The sequence below is a fragment of the Culex pipiens genome, chromosome 2 (assembly GCF_016801865.2).
Source record: "Culex pipiens pallens isolate TS chromosome 2, TS_CPP_V2, whole genome shotgun sequence".
Lineage (NCBI taxonomy): Eukaryota > Metazoa > Arthropoda > Insecta > Diptera > Culicidae > Culex > Culex pipiens.
The window spans coordinates 140,880,251-140,895,190 of NC_068938.1; the positions used below are offsets into that span (position 1 = coordinate 140,880,251).

General features: G+C 34.7%; 1 protein-coding gene across 8 annotated transcripts in view; it reads left to right on the forward strand.

Annotated features, from left to right (window-relative positions):
- Positions 1-7,952: 7,952 nt before the first annotated feature.
- The window catches only part of LOC120415234 (uncharacterized), a 43,918-nt gene continuing 36,930 nt past the window's right edge, over positions 7,953-14,940 (forward strand). The window contains exons 1-2 of one of the 8 annotated variants that reach the window (XM_052708718.1): positions 7,953-7,970; positions 12,580-13,180. In XM_052708718.1, the coding sequence (XP_052564678.1) occupies positions 13,060-13,180 (121 nt within the window). In that variant the 5' untranslated portion in view covers positions 7,953-7,970; positions 12,580-13,059. The other 7 variants (XM_039576692.2, XM_039576691.2, XM_039576694.2 and 4 more) reach the window with 7 other exon arrangements.

The window sequence follows — 14,940 nt, forward strand, 5'->3', positions numbered from 1 at the left end:
TTGGTCAAAATTCATTGACAGTTTTGCCAATTTTTCGAAAAAATCATGAGTTTTAAAAACGTTAAATAAAGCGGAAAATTTTGTTTCCGAGTCTTCAGATGCAAAACCAAACAAAAATTTTGATATCGTTCACCGTTTTCAAGATATATTCAATTCTATAAAAAAAACTAACAGAAACCAGGGATGGTATAATCGCAAAAAAAATCAATTTCGCTTGCGAGCTATCTTCACCCGCGAAAGAGAGCGGAGGCAAATCACGCAATTGAAAAATCGCTCTCGAATTCCGCAAAAAAATCATTCTGTTGATGTTTTTTGTGAATTTACTTGTCAGTCATTTTCCAATGTGTGACGTTACACTTGCAAGTGTAGTAGTGAAAAAGATGTTTCGTTGAATAATCAGGATGATGACTTTTTTTAGATTCTTTTTACCGATGTATCGTACTCGAGAGAGGAGAACCAAGCTCCTTTCGGATTTTCATTCTTGATGAACGGCCAAAGATTTTCTTATGATGATGATTATTCCATCGTATTTCTATTATGTACATAGAAACAAAAGTGTAATAAACCGAAAGCAATTTGAAATGCATTTTCGTACGTTAATGTTTAGCATGTTCTTTTATAATTTGATTATTTGTGAAATTCCGATGCACATACTCGGATATTTTGAAAACTAATGATTTCAAAACTGACTGGTTTGAAATACAATTTTAAAGACTTTTTTTCGTTGAATTGTTTATACCATGGCTTGTGATTTCAACGTTTTTTTCAATTCTCAAAATTCTACTCAAAGTTTCATCCAAATCACAAATTAAATTTTCATAAAATTTGCTCATTCTTGAGAGCATTGCTATTCGTTTAATGTAAAAGTTATAATCATAAATTGAATATAGAGCGTCCAATTTCCCGTCCCGGGAAAAAAATTCCCGGGAATTCCCGGGAATTCCCGGGATTTCCCGAAAAAAATATTTCCGTCCCGAAATTCAAGCGGAAGAATACATTTTCTTAAGTTTTTGGAACTATTTTTTGAAAATGCTCTGAAAAAATAAAAATGAACAAACTCAACATGATTTTGTTCAATTAAATGTATTGTTTGGTTTATTTATAATTAATCAGATTATCAGAGCAGTGCGCTGTCCGCTTTGTAAGCGGATGATTCTGGGTTCAATTCCCATCTGCTCCAACCTTCCATCGGATGAGGAAGTAAAATGTCGGTCCCGGCCTTGGTTGTTGTTAGGCCGTTAAGTCATTCCAGGTGTAGGAGTCGTCTCCATGCCATAAGGACAAACAACACACCAAACCAAGCCTACTCCGGTGGAATCGCTGGCGGCGGTTGGACTCGCAATCCAAAGGTCGTCAGTTCAAACACTGGGGTGGAAGGTTCCTTGGAGTAGAAAGAGGTTTGGGCGCTCTCCCCATTCAAGCCTTCGGACTCCTAGGTTCGAGCAGAAACTTGCAATAGTGACCACAAAAGACCCGGGGGTCGTTAATGTGGATGGTTTGATTTTTGAATCAGCTTATCAGAAGTTATGATATCAGAATTATTTCTGATAATATTAATGTTTGACGCAACTGTATTAAATTATTACAATTAGGTATGCTTTTAACAGATTGATGTTATTTCATCAAAACAATATTTTTTTACGTTTTTGTTTACCATGATCAAACGAGATGAAAACCGAATTTGTGCAAAAAGAATTAATTGAATTGGTTGAATACCTAGTACTAAAGAAAATACAATTTGAAGTGAAAGAATTATGGAGCACTGGTGCAACTACAGGTGTTAGAGGGTTAAATATGAAAAATGGAAGACATTTTGTGGAATGATGTTAATGTATCGTATAATTAAAATCATGTTGCATAATAATAAAAAAAATCATTGAAAAATTACTTTCTACTGTTTGTTCTCGAAAATGCAAAAAATATATTCAAAGCTTGCTTCAAATATTTGAAAACATTGGGTTGTTTGGAGTAAAACCAACACTAAAAAGCATTACCATTTGTTCAAGAGCTGAAACCAGAATTTGTCATGAAAATCATAATTTCTGCATGTTTTTTTTTCTCATTTCAATAAACTGGTTACAGAGGCAAGTTTAAAAGAAATTTTATGATTGTGTGTTGATTCCAGCGGCCAACCGAACGGAAAGAAATCAGCATAAACAAATTACGTTCTTGTCTAGTCCGCTTTGCTCGCTCTTTCGCGCGATCACCTTTCTCTTTATCAGCAAGGCGCAGCAAGAGGAGTCTCTCGCCAAACACCTCCAGCCAACCTTGGCTCTTTGGCAGTGATTTAGACATCACGCGCGAATCTGTGTCACGCCACGACGCCACCAGAGGAAGCACACACTCGAAGAAGTGGGTGAAGAGCGCAAGGAAAGTTTGCGCGGCAAATCCAACGAAAAGGGACAATTTGAGAGAACGGAAGTCAAATTTTAAATCTCACAAATAGAAAGATCAAATATGTCAAAATTATTAACTTAAGTTGGATTGCAATTTAAATTGTATTTATTAATTTGAGTATGGCGCAATTTCCGAAAAAAAATTACTTCTTTACGAAAAACGAAAAGCAGATGTCGTTTAATAACGTGATCTAGTTAGCAAAAAGCCTCGAGGATATAGGCAGAACTGGACCAATCAATTGTTGTAATTTCAACCAAATCAGCTAAAACAATATCAAAACATTATTTTAACATACATGTTTTTGCCGACGTTAGAAACAAATCTTTTATTACAAAATATTCACATTTGGCAATTGCATTTTTTTTCTTAAACGTTGTTTAGTTTCAGTATTACTGTTCCGGTCACAGATATATGTTTCACTATTCAGTACAAAAATAGAACATTCTTCCAAATTCGATTGCATTCCTGACCTTTATCATGCGTCCTGTAACTAAATGCATGAAAATGTTACAAATAATGCCATTTTGCTTTATAAATATCTTTGTGCTGTGTATATCACAATTATTATAATAATATTTGACTAATTTTTTGAGAAGTTGCCTAACAAAAACTTTATAAACTGTTAAATGATCCTCTACAAGCTATTCTCTTGGCGGCCTTCGATTTAATAAACTCCAAAATCCATTTTCATTCAATAGCGACGCCATCCCCCTATTGAGCAGTTCTCTCAGATTTCGGTCATTCGTTTTTTTTTGTATTTTTTAATCCGACTGAAACTTTTTTGGTGCCTTCGGTATGCCCAAAGAAGCCATTTTGCATCATTAGATTCTCCATATAATTTTCCATACAAATTTGGCAGCTGGCCATACAAAAATTTTGTATGAAAATTCAAAAATCTGTATCTTTTGAAAGAATTTTTTGATCGATTTCGTGTCTTCGACAAAGTTGTAGGTATGGATATGGACTACACTGGAAAAAAATGATACATGGTAAAAAAAATTTGGTGATTTTTATTTAACTTTTTGTCACTAAAACTTGATTTGCAAAAAAACACTATTTTTATTATATTTTTATTTTTTTATATGTTTTAGAGGACATCAAAAGCCAACTTTTCAGAAATTTCCAGGTTGTGCAAAAAATCTTTGAGCGAGTTATGAATTTTTGAATCAATACTGATTTTTTCAAAAAATCGAAAAATTGGTCGCAAAAAAATTTTTAAGCTTCATTTTTCGATGTAAAATTAAATTTGCAATCAAAAAGTACTCCTTTGAAATTTTGATAAAGTGCACCGTTTTCAAGGTCAAGGTCAATTTTTAGGTATCTTTTTGAAAATAGTCATTTTATTAAATTAGTGCACTTGTTTGCCCACCTCTGAAAAAAATATTTTTGAAAAGCTGAGAAAATTTTCTATATTTTGCATTTGGGTCATTCCATCTGAAGCGGAACAGCACTTGAAAATTACCATACGAGATTCCTGCTCGAAACTAGGTGTCCGAAGGCTTGATTGTTGAGGCAATTGCAAACCTCTTTTTACACCTTAGTTTCCATCCACCCCGGGATTCGAACTGACGACCTTTGGATTGTGAGTCCAACTGCCTACCAGCGACTCCACCAGGACAGGACCCAGGGAGACGACTCCTACACCTGGACTGAGCTAACGACCTAACCTTTTTTTTAAGGTTAGTCCGGGGCCAACATTTACTTCCCGTCCGACGGAAGGCGTGATCAGACAAATCTCGTCTCAAAATTTGCCACCGGGATCTTCTGGGATCGAACCCAGGCCGACTGGGTGAGAGGCAATCACGCTTACCCCTACACCACGGTCCAAGCCTCAGTGTCATTGAACCATATTAAGTAAAATTTGAACTTTGAATATTTATTTGCAAATGCTACACTGCCGTTCTACGCATAATTGTCCCATGTTCAAAAAAGTGCAACTGAGAAAAACGCGATTGAAATTTTTCGATCGATTTCTGTGTTTCTACGCAAAATTGTCCCGTGGGTTCTAATTCGTCCTATGTGTCCCCAATCGCCCCAGTTAGTAGTAGTAATCACTCTTATTTATGATCCTCTTGCTGTACAGTATGTAAACAAGACTCAATGCTTCGTATAACTAATGATTCCGTGAAAGAAAATACTTGGTGGGACAACTATGCGTAGAAATTTAACGATGCGACAAACAGACTTGGTGTTGTTTTTGATGAGTTTCCGAACAAAGTACTAGATTTTATGGGTTTTTCGAAAAGTATACGACAAACTAAACTTAAAAATGTCAAAAGGTCAAAATCTTCAAAAAATGACATGGGACAATTATACTAAGAACGGCAGTACAGAGTTTTAACAATACAATTTTCAAAAAAATATCATTTTTCTATTATTTTTATATTTTTTCTAGTTCCTCATTTCTTCCCACTTTATCAAATTATTTCTTTTATTTGAAGTGAGAACAAATGTAGAGCTGGCTGTGCACTATGGGGTTTCAGGCGGCCATAAATCGAAAAACCGACATACTCTAATTATTTTTTTGGTTAATTTTTTTCGAAAATAAACATTCTAACTAAGAAAAATCCGGAGTTTGAAAGTTGTAGGTTCAAAATTCACTGAATTGCAGACCTTCAAAGGCGAAAATGGTAAGAAAAAACATGTTTTTTGACAAAAAAATGATTATTTTTCATAGTTGTACTGTGTAGCTGTTTATGTATTTTTTCCTGCATCATTATATATATTCAGAAAGGTAATTGATTCAACTTTTCAATAACATTTTACAAAACACACTTTTACAGGCTAAAAAAATAATAAAAATCAAAACAGATGGATTTTTATTCAAAATTAAGTTTTTTTCAACTTTGTTAATGGAGTACTTTTTTTGTGTGCATTTGTGCGATCTGAAAATTTTGCAGCTTAAAATTTGAACCATGTCCTAACTTGTCTCCAAATTTCAAAGTGCACTTATGTGCACTTTTTGAGTTATGCCATTTTGAACATTTTGATTCATGCAAGAAAATTAATGATTTCGCGTATACGCTTGGTTAAATTCACATTATTTACCTGCGGAGGCAGAAATGACGTACCTGCTATGTATGTTTTGAAATTGATTTGATATTCATGACTTTGTTAGTACTTAGGTACGTTTAATAAAATTAGAAATCCTTATTCTAAGTATTTTACAGAAACGATTCGTCGAATATTCATATCAGTTCGTTGTTGTGTTCTTTTGAAAGTATGGATAATAATACCGTAGTGTCCCTGTACGATATAACGAAGCACTATTCTGAAAACGTGAGATCTGCTTTCGAGTATATTTGTAAGAATTACAACATTGCAGAACCATCACATGATCAACTCAGGAAAAACCCACAGAGGAAAATGCTGTTCTGTAGCTTCAAAACGAGGTATACAAAAGCCCATAGAAGAAGTTCATATTTTAAGTAATCTAACGACAATCGGTTACATAGTGATTTTGATTTAGAAGAATTTATCGTGGAAAACGTGAATTTTGCAAGTGGATCAACCAAAAACGTGGACGAGAATCCATACAATGTTCCATAAAATAAACCGTCTAAAATTCTAAAACACCGCAAAAATCAAATTTTAATTGGAGGGGGAGGGGGGGGTTCTTCAAAGAGAGGTGGATTTTAAATCAAGAAAAAGGGGAGGGAGATTGAACGTAAATCAGAAACTTTAACATAGCATAAACCGCCATTCCGTGCATCAAATAGACAGAGCAAGAATATTAAAATTCACCACTTTAATGCAAATATATGAAAAAATCGAAAATTTAACCTTTTTTTTTGAAAAATATCAAAATTCATTTGTTTTCATTATACTAAGTACAAACAACACAAAAAAGTCACAAAAAAGCAAAAAAATATTTTTGGCCGCTCGCTTATATGGAAATACCCCATAGTGCTGTGGTAGATGAAATAACCCTATTGCCATGTGCGGTAGCAAAATAGTGCCATTCAGCAAAAACTCCAAAATATCTGCCTTACGGTTTGAAAGGTTGATCACATTAAACCGATTTTTATATTGTTAGCCAGTTTCATCTGAATAATTGACAGCAGCTTTATCGTCTTTCAAGATTTCTAAATGATTGACAAACAAAAAAAAGATTATTGTTCGGACGGTGTCGAAATCAACACAACTGAATTTGATCTTAATCAAATAATAAATCAGATTAATATTTGTGATTTACTTACATTTTTCAGTTTTATACTTTCCAGAAATCCTCCTCCTTAATCATGCTTCACGAGAGTTTTATTCATGTTAATTCATAATTTTTAACACGATAATGTATCGTACACTTTTTCTTAAGTGTTACTTACAAGATCAATTGCAATTTCCTGCTAGCTCTGCGGGAATTCCATTCTTGGGCTATTCATTGGGCTAGCACACAAATTCACTGTGTACTTTTTTTTAATTTAAGATTATACAGCAGTTTCCTACAGTGGTGTACATTCAATATTTGCCTATTTTGTTAATGATTATTTGGGATGAAATCTTTTTTTAATAAAAGCAGGTAGCAGTTATTGATTAGCGCGCCCGAGTGCTTCTAGCAGAGGCGGCGAGTGTAGCTAATTTAGGTAATCTCAAATACTCGAAACTTTAAAATTCGATTTCTCTGGATCGAAACATATTCCTTTCTGTCGATAAGTGATTCTTATGTAAAATTGGACGGGGAATACGATGGTGAGGTCAAATTCAAAAAATAAATAGGGCTGTTTTGAGATACGGTCATTTAAAGTATTCAATTGCGCAATACAGGTAGAAAACATATTTTAATCTACATTTTGATCACAGAAATGGATTCTACGTCCAATTTCCTTCAAAATTGAGTCTAAGACCGACCCTCTAAGATGTGTGGTTCCTGAGTTATCGTCGTTTGAAGATAGAGGTTTCGCTCAAAAATCGCCAAAAAGTCGATTTTTTGGGAGGGTACAAAAATGGAGGGGGTGGTCCGATTTGGATGAAATTCGGGATTTTTGCATGTTTTGATAGTCTCAACAGCTCTGCCAAATTTGAGCAGAATCGGAGATGGTAATTTTCAAATTTGCATTTTTTCTTGCACACTTCAGGTGGAATGACCCATTTGGCATTTGGGGGGACATAAATTTTGAAAAATATTTGCAACGGCCTTACCAAATAGGATAAATTATAGAGGTGGACAGTTGGTGAAGCATTTGCAATTGATGTCAAAAATTCAAAACCAATACTTTTTTGTCTTCCTAAGCTAACAAAAGTAAGATTATGTTTTACTATTCGCTAGTTCAACTTCACCACGATAGGGTGGCTTATATCGTGTGAGCCTCCTCAAAAAATGCACACTCTCACACACTCACCCACTCGTGATCCCGCAAACACGCAAACACACAATCAGCACATCAAATTCAAATTCTCTCCAATTTCGAAAGATGTTTTTTTTTCCTTCTCCATGATCGCGCGCTAAGCTCTCCCGAGCTTGGCCGCTCAGTCGATCGATCGCGGTGCGTCGGTCCACACAGCTTCTTTGGCGGCTAATCCGCGTGCTGGGCACGAGTCCATTATCTAATCTCGGTTTGCGGTTTGTTTTGAGTGTGAGTCGCGCTCTCTCGAACGAAAGTCGATCACGCGGAAAGAAAGCCAATCGATCGTGAATATTATTGTGTGTCAGGTTGGGGAAGAATTTCTCCGCCAGCTTTGATCGCGTTGGTCGTGAGTTTTGTTCGCGCGTGGACACCTGCGGCACCTGTTGGCCTCGGCAGGTGAACGTCGTGAAAAGAGGACCTACGATAACCGTTAGAATCGCGTCATTTTGCTGTGGTTTTGGAATTCAAGTGTGTTTGTGTGTTTGTTGTGTTTACCCCCAAACCAAAGTGAGAGAAACCGTCCACGTGTGACCTTTCCACCGAGTTTGGTGTTTTTATTTATCATAATTGTTGAACCTGACCGCAACCGTGACAAAAGTCGCGTGAATTAAAAGGCAGCCACAACAGCAGCAGCATCAGTTCAAAATATTTACCATCAAACACGACAAGCGTGAACAAACGGTGAAGGTCACCGGTGGCTTAAGCCGCGTAGTGACGGTGTTTTGTTTTGCAAACGGTTGAGCCGGGGTGGCTCTCGCTCGCTGTCTCCTGCCGAGAGAATGTGTTTGTGAGCAAAAGTGAGGAGGTGGTGAAACGGGCTGGGTGGCACTGATGACAGTTGGGTTGTGAACGACACTGGTTCGCAAAAAGTGTTTGAAAATGAAACTAAAAAAACTATTTTTGATAATGCGATATGGGTCATTCCATCTGAAGCGGAACAGCAATTCTGGAGTTTTTTTTTTTTTTGTTTGAAAAGGTCCATTAAAACAAATTTTCAGTTTTTGCTTTTTGGGTTTTTTAAAACCCCTGGATCAAGGCGTTTTCAAAAACACCCAAAAAGCAAAAAGTAGAAATTTGGTTTATTTGACCTTTTCAAAAAAAAATTGAAAATTACCCTCTCCGATCCTGCTCAAATTTGGCAGAGCTGTTAAAACTAAAATACAAATATGCATGAATCCCCATCCCCTCAATGTTGGTACTTCCCCAAAAAATCGACTTTTTGACGATTTTTGAGCGAAACCCCTTTTTTCAAACGGCGATAGCTCAGGAACCACACATCTTAGAAGGTCGGTGTTAAGCTCAATTTTGAAGGAAATTGGACGTAAAATCCATTTCCATGATCAAAATTTCGAAAAAAAATATTTGTTCTACCTGTATTTCGCAATTGGAAACTTTAGATGGCCGCATCTCAAAACAGCCCTATTATTTTTTTTAATTTGAACTCATCATCGCATTCCCCTGCCAATTTTTCATAAAAATCACTTATTGACAGAAAGGAATATGTTTCTTTCCAGAGATATTGAAATTTTAAGTTTTGAGTTTTTGATACTACTTGAATTTGCAGAATAAGCATACTGGCGCGCTGATCCATAACTGCTACCTGTTTATTTATTGAAATAAGATGAAAAGATAAATAAATAAAAAACTGAATAAATAAGATATTAAAAGCATCAGTGCTAACCCATGAACACCCGAGCCTGAAGCAGGTTAAAATAAAGTTTTTCATACAAAAATTTACTTTATTAAATCGCTACTAACTTTTCAGAGGCGAGTTTTACAGCCTTGGTATATTCTACAAAGTTGTAGAGGATTAAATTTCCTATGAGAATCTCACTCTTGGAAATATTACGATGGAAGTAACGCGATTGTCCCATACATCCACCTTTGAGTATCAATGTGTAAATATTGACCGATTTTGCTCATATTTGGATCAGATTCCTTAAACAGCTCAAAAAACAATAATCAGCTTGTGGAGCGAGGTTTTGAAAAAAAAGTCCGATATTCTGGGCACCCTAATGGGAACTCAAAATCTTTTTTTCATGACCAGTAGTGTGGTCAACACAAAACAAATAGCATGCCGAAATTCTTTTCAATCAAGCTAAAGTCAAAGACAAAAATTGGAGAAAAGTCGAATAAAAAGAATCAAGAAATATTTGGGCTATGAATGAAATCGGGTGATTTATTATGACATACTGCAATAAAAATGTTACCTTGAAAAAAAATAAGAGAAAAAATAAAAATGTTACCTTGAGATTAATACTCGAATCATGTTCCACCAAAATTAGATTAAACGTAATTTTACGCATAATTTAACACAACTTTAAGTTCGATTTGACGCTCCAGCTATATGCATCTAATTTGATTCAAAATGTGGAAATAGTTTTCAACATAGTGATTACATGATCTTTCGCAACAAAGAGCAAGAAAGTATACGACACTTTGCAAACGAATCAGAAAAAAATACAATAACGAGATAAAATATTTTTTTTTTCTAAAGTGGCGATAAATTGACAGTTACAGCGATGACGCTTGCTTTTGAAAACAAATTAAAAAAGGGCAACATTTCAATGTTCCTATGATGTAGGTCAAAAAACAAATTAAAGACTGATCAAAACTTTGGGTTATTTGTTATACCTAAGGTACTGAGCAATTCTCTACGAAATCGGTCTTTTTTCTTCAATTTTAATTTTTGTATTTTTTCACCCGGCTTAAACTTTTTTGGTGCCTTCGGTATGCCCAAAGAAGCCATTTTGCATCATCAGTTTGTCCATATAATATTCCATACAAATTTGGCTGCTGTCCATACAAAAATGATATATGAAAATTCAAAAATCTGTATCTTTCGAAGGAATTTTTTGATCGATTTGGTGTCTTGGGCACAGTTAAGGAATACACTGAAAAAACAATGATACACGGTAAAAAATTGGTGATTTTTCAATTAACTTTTTGCTATTACAACTTGATTTGCAAAAAAAAACTATTTTTATTTTTTTCCTTTTATGACATGTTTTAGAGGACATCAAATGCCAACTTTTCAGAAATTTCCAGGATGTGTAAAAAATATTTGGGCGAGTTATGAATTTTTGAATCAATACTGATTTTTTTCAAAAAATCGAAATATTGGTCGCAACAATTTTTCAACCTAATTTTTCAATGTAAAATCAAATTTGCAATCAAAAAGTACTTTAGTAAAATTTTGATAAAGTGCACCGTTTTCAAATTAAATCCATTTTTAGGTGACTTTTTTGAAAAAAGGTCGCGGTTTTTTTATTTTTTTTGAATTAGTGCGCATGTTTCCCCACTTTTGAAAAAAATAATTGAAAAGCTGAGAAAATTCTCTATATTTTGCTTTTTTGAAATTTGTTGATACGACCCTTAGTTGCTGAAATATTGCCATGCAAAGGTTTAAAAACAGAAAATTTGATGTTTTCCAAGTCTCACCCAAACAACCCACCGTTTTCTAACGTCGTTATCTCAGCAGCTAGTGATTCCATTTACAATGTTAAAATATGAAACATTCAGGAAATTTTCCGATCTTTTCGAAAAAAATATTTTCATAAAATTTAAATCTTGACTAACAATTTAATTGGGCCAAACATTCAATATTACGCCCTTAAAAATGTTAGTCTTGGTTTAAAAAAAATAAAAATATTGTTTTTGAAAAGATCGGAAAATTTAACGAATGTTTCATATTTTAACATTGTAAATCGAACCATTAGTTGCTGAGATATCGACGTTAGAAAGTGGTGGGTTGTTTAGGTGAGACTTGGAAAACATCAATTTTCATTTTTTTAAACCTTGCATGGCAATATCTCAGCAACTAAGGGTCGAATCAACAAATTTCAAAAGAGCAAAATATAGAGAATTGTCTCAGCTTTTCAAAAAAAAGGTGGGCAAACATGGGCACTAATTTTCAAAAATGAAAAACTGCGACTATCTTAAAAAGTCACCTAAAAATGGATTTAACTTAAAAACGATGCACTTTATCAAAATTTCACTAATGTATTTTTTTATTGCAAATTTGATTTTACATCGAAACATGAAGTTCAAAAATTTTTGCGACCGATTTTTCGATTTTTTGAAAAAATCAGTATTGATTCGAAAATTCATAACTCGCTCAAAGATTTTTTGCACAACCTGGAAATTTCTGAAAAGTTGCCATTTGATGTCCTCCTAAACATATAAAAAATAAAGAAAATTAAAAATAGTGTTTTTTTTTGCAAATCAAGTTAAAGAGACAAAAAGTTAAATGAAAAATAAACAATTTTTTTGACGTGTATAATTTCTTTCCAGTGTAGTCCGTATCCATACTTACAACTTTGCTGAAGACACCAAATCGATCAAAAAATTCCTTTAAAAAATACAGATTTTGAATTTTCATACATCATTTTTGTATGGACAGCTGCCAAATTTGTATGGAAAATTATATGGACAAACTAATGATGTAAAATGGCTTCTTTGGGCATACCGAAGGCACCAAAACAAATTTTAGTCAGATTTAAAAATACAAAAAAAAATCGAATGACCGCAATCTGAGAGAACTGCTCTACTTGCAAAATTTATATGAAACTTCTTTTTTTAAATCAAGTTTGAACATAATTTTTCATGCAAATTTAAATTAAATTTAAAATTAAATTGAAATAGACACAAAACAAATTAAATTGAAACAGTAATTAAAAATTATATATTTGCAATTTTAAAATTTTAAACTCGATTTGTAAAATTACTTGATAAAAATATGAAAATAAATTGACTACATTTTATAAAATAAATCAACAACGTGTTAATATATATTTTAATCTAAACATAAGTTAAAACACATCTTTTTGCAAACCAGTGTAGCCCACAATAGACCTGTAATTATAAACAGAAAACGGATCATTTGAATAGAGCTGATTCTATAGCGTGTGTGTGCTAACCGGTGTTCTACTGCAATGTGATAATGAAGCACGGCCACCACGCGCCGCCGCCGCCGTTCTGGTCAACCGATCATCAGCACAAATCTGCACGCTAGGTGTTGGCCATCATCGTCCGAGACAGGTGAAAGAATGTCCAGTGTGGAATGGAATGTTGTCATAGTTTAGCACCGGTGTCGTGATTAGCCAAGCAGAAATTGCGACCGCCGTCGTCGCGGACTCAACCGCATTCCCAGCTGCACTCCGGTCAACTGTGCGGGGCTGGCTATAGGAGATTAATTGTCCAGCAAACACGTGGAACCGCCAAGAAGAGGCTCGGTGTACAATTATTGTAATCCACCGGAAGTCGTGGAAGTTACAAAGTTTTGGGACCACAAACGTGCAATTATAGTGTGTAAGGAATGGCATGTTCCTGCTGTTCTCGTGGTGACGGTAGTGGTACTGGGGATGGCAGCAGTGGGACAACACGTGGCGAAAATGGAACCCGCTACCCCTACAGCCAGGACGGAGGAAATGTAACAGGTTGGTATTAACTTACTAGCAAACTATGCAGTTGAGAAATGTGGCGTGGTTCGCAGTTTAGTGTTTTGAACACTTTTAGAACAGCTTGTTACCAGTTCTAAGTATACCGAACTCTGCAGATTTTTGGATTTAAGTCATTACATTCCTAACACTAATTATTTTCACAAAACTACATAGTGCTCTCACATCAAGCGACATCATTTGACCCAGTTTCCATCCGGCTAATTACACACGTAATTGCACCGATATCAGCAGAGTTAGTCAGTGAAATGAAAAATTATCTTCCCCTGTTCGGTTCAATTTCCGCTCCAGTTTTTTGCTCCATTTTGCAGTCACATCAGTTCCAATCCCAGCAGCAGCAGCCGGAAGTAGGAGGCAGGAGTACGATTCCTGCACGACTCGGCGAAAAGATAATGTAATGCGAATCTGATTGATAGCACCCGGGGAACCTTTTTGGACCATCATCTCTGCCTGTAGTCGGGAGGGAAATTCAGTGTACAGGATCGGCATATGCATACATACTTGCAGCCTCAGCCTCAGCCTAGCACAGCAGGGTACGCTTCTCTATACACTAACCTAATCCAGTTTGTCAGCGGCATCAGCATAATCACGGCAAATGTTGAGCTCCTTGGGCTTCTCCACGTCCCGGCCCGCACGAAGAAAAGCGAAATCAGCATCATTTCTGGGCTCGAATGTACCGCACCGAAGGGTGGGGTTACACTGAACATTTTGGTTTAAAGTTCTGTGCTTGCTGAAAATTAACAAATTCTTCAATACTATTTATTAATGCTTGTAAGAATGCTTGTGAGTAATTCTGTAGAATTTCGCAGTTTTCGTCAAGATTTTTAATTTTGTTTCTTTATTCAAAAGAAATTTTGTTCATCTATTCGGTTTGCCAACAGAAGCCATTTTGCATCATTCGTTTTTCCAAACAAGGCCATACAAAATTGCTTCCGTAAACCGGGGTTACATTGATAGGATTTCATTTTATTTTTGGAGTATTTTCCAACTGGTAAGGTTTATCTCAAGACTATTATTTTTAAAACATATAGTTGGGTAGGTCACACAAGTTCCCTGCACTATTTAAAAAATAATAATTTCAATGGTGTATGAAAATTTTTGCGTTCAATTTTTTTTTGAATTTCGGGTGCAAAGTCATAGTTTTTTTTGATAAAATCAGATTTAAAGTGTTCAAATTTTACGTGTACGTTAAATCTACCATCAATAAGGTTGCTACTATAGTTTTTGTAGAAAAAAATATTTTTTATTTAGTTAACTAAGTTCATAAGCTTCGCTTCGTTTCGCTAGGAGACGGTGATATTAGCAGACTGGATTTCGTCATGTTACGTGTAGTTAACTAAGTTCATAAGCTTTTTAACAAAATACATATAAATTTTAGGTAAAATTGTTAAAAAGTCAAAATTTTGCCTCAAATTCGTTGAAACTAGTTTTTTTTTTTATTTTGAACTGACTTCGAAGCACGAATCAAAAGTTTTCACATTTTATAAAGAACTTGTCCTTCTGAAAATGCCTATAAATTTGGTGATTTAAAAAAATGTAATTTTTATTATTAACATACTTATTAAACCTTCTTCAGGTAGAAAATTGTTCAAAAATCTGAAAATGCATTTAATTTTTAGATTTGAAATCATGTTCACGGATTAAATCATGACACTTTGAGAATATTCAAATAATGCTATTCATCAACATTAACTAACTTTATGAAATTAAAAAAAAAACATGAAAACTTTTTCTAGAAG